The sequence below is a fragment of the Temnothorax americanus genome, unplaced genomic scaffold (genome assembly GCF_048541705.1).
Source record: "Temnothorax americanus isolate GAGA-0224 unplaced genomic scaffold, ASM4854170v1 Scaffold130, whole genome shotgun sequence".
Lineage (NCBI taxonomy): Eukaryota > Metazoa > Arthropoda > Insecta > Hymenoptera > Formicidae > Temnothorax > Temnothorax americanus.
This window is the reverse complement of record NW_027509265.1, coordinates 267,966-270,341: the sequence shown is the minus strand read 5'-3', so window position 1 is coordinate 270,341 and position 2,376 is coordinate 267,966. Positions and strand designations below refer to the sequence as shown.

The 2,376-nt window shown below is 45.4% G+C and overlaps 1 protein-coding gene across 1 annotated transcript; it reads right to left on the bottom strand.

Annotated features, from left to right (window-relative positions):
• Positions 1–1,012: 1,012 nt before the first annotated feature.
• Positions 1,013–1,735, bottom strand: LOC143894196 (uncharacterized). Its single transcript, XM_077400333.1, has one exon. The coding sequence runs from the start codon at positions 1,733–1,735 to the stop codon at positions 1,013–1,015; it is 723 nt and encodes a 240-aa protein (XP_077256459.1).
• Between the last annotated feature and the right edge of the window lie 641 nt (positions 1,736–2,376).

Below are 2,376 nucleotides of genomic sequence, written 5' to 3'. Positions count from 1 at the left end.
CAGCAATACTTCACACAACATTTCACACAACTTATACCTATTCAACGAAATTTAGTTGTGTGATGTATTGCCATCACATCAATTATGTACATTCAGGCACGTTTCATTTGTTTATTTGGTTTTATAATGATGAGGCGGTGGCCGAGTGTAAATGATTTATTATTATTTTTTGCTTTTTACACATCATTATCTTCATCGTTTCCACTTCTGCTCGCCGCTTCATTACAGTTATCACACCGTGTCTTTTCTCTTAGTTCTTACTTATTCTAATTTTGTCTTTTGTATTTTGCTCTTGCCTATTACATATTTTCTTGTATTATTCATTATCGCCTAAAGTCTTGACTATGGCGAAATAAAGAATCAATCAATCAATCTCTCTCTCTCTCTCTCTCTCTCTCTCTCTGTACGGTCAGTCGCTACCCCCACTCAGTATGAACCTGCAGCTTATCGCGATTTCGTCAGACAAATATATACGTTCTTCTTCTTCTTCTTCTTTTGTTTTCTTTTACACGATCTTGCGGACTATGTTAGTCAGCGGATTATACTCGATCACGTGATCGTGGATGATGAGACAGTAGGCCGTCGTATTGGAATCTATATTACGTTTGCAATCAAACTCTATGCGAACGTCTACGGTGGCGCTTTTGACGGATTCGTTCTGACGAGAACAGTCGATTACAACGAACGGGCCCCATTTGTCGAATTCTTCCATTGTTAGAAGCGCGTTCTCTCGCTCGCATCCGTAATACGACTTTTGAAATTTCGCGTACATCTCGTACAGTATGGCCGTTCTACGCTTCTCAAAATCCAAGTTCATATCGTCGTAGGAATAAAAATCTGAATTAAGGTACAGTTTCACATTGGTGAGATTACCGTCGTCAAACTCGGAGGCGTGTTTCAATAAGTTGTTGGACCTCCCGGTTTGTAGCGCGAAAATGACGTATCGCGGTTTCTCAAGCTGGGTCGCTGCTTTCACAGCCCACGAATGTCTGTTCGTGATTTGGAGCAAAGGTTACTCGTACAGATCCCACGAGCAGAAGCCCATACTTAGGTATCGTCCGCTCTCCAACGTTCGTAAAAGGGACAATTTATTGACGTCGTTCAGTACCACGTGTGGCATTCGCCATTGCACTTTCAATAGAGTAATTGTAGGATTCTTGTGACGTTCCGGTTTCGTAACGATGCAATTAGCGTCGGTTCGGGAACGTATCAGAATGAGTTCGTATCGCGCGTTTATCACCACATGTTTGTAATCATCGCAAAAACCTAGCAAAACGTTAAGAGGTACGCAGAAATTGAAAACGCTGATTCTAGTTCTTGAACGAGGTCCCACGTATTCGTTGATTACAATCCATCTAGCGTTTTGCAGCTTCCTGCTTCTCTCGGTGGTCAGCGACACGAAATTCTTGATCGAACTGGTTATTCCGACGTTTCTGTTCCTGTCGATCTCCACGCCGTTGAGTTCGTATCGAATCTCGTCGAACATGAACGCCACGCAATTGTTGTCCATCGTCGTATCTGAATCCTTTTCCGGAACGCCGTCGGAGAGTACTCCCTCCATGTACAGAAATCTTTCGCAGGGTAGAGTGTACAGATCCTGCTGTTGTTTCGGAATTCGTATTTCGTCGCTGTGCCCGAACGTGGTATTAGCATATGGATTGTAAGTGTGTGTCTCGATCTTGACGATGCGATCGTCGAAGATCGGCTCACCTCCGATACTCAGGATGTCGGTCATGATCGTTCCTCACGACGAATCCCAGAGATCGTAGAAAAGCGACGTTCGCAGCGCTCAGTCCGTTTTTCTTCTTCTTCTCTCTTACAATCGGTCTGCGCGTTCCTTTCGTCGGAGCGCCGAACGATAACGTTCGCGGTGCAATGACGGATGCGGCTCTTGCGAACGAGTCGTTCAAAACGAGCATCTTTCGCGCACGCACATATCCGCCCCCGATTTTGTATTATTATTTTCTGCGACGCACGTGTAGTCGAACCGTTATCTTCTCTCCGCGAAAATCGATCAATTGTCCGATCTGATCCACGACGCGTTACGTTATATCAGTGACACTCCGCGCGATGACCGGAAGATAAATGATTTGCGTCGAAGTCTCCGATAGCTTATATCCCGGTGGAACGTTCGGCGCGAATTCGTGTATCGTGTGTGCCGGCCTGCCGTTGCTGTAGGCTCCCGCGGTGACGTTGCATTCCACGCGAATGATATTGACGCGCATAATTATCACCGGTTTGTTGGACGCGTGCCATTTATTCGGCTCGAGTACGCGACGTGTCGAGAAACCTAACAAAGAACCAACGTTGTTTGATTTGGTGAAGTCAACTCTATAGGCACACTTGATCTCGCTTCTCATAGTGTTCTCGTTAGCG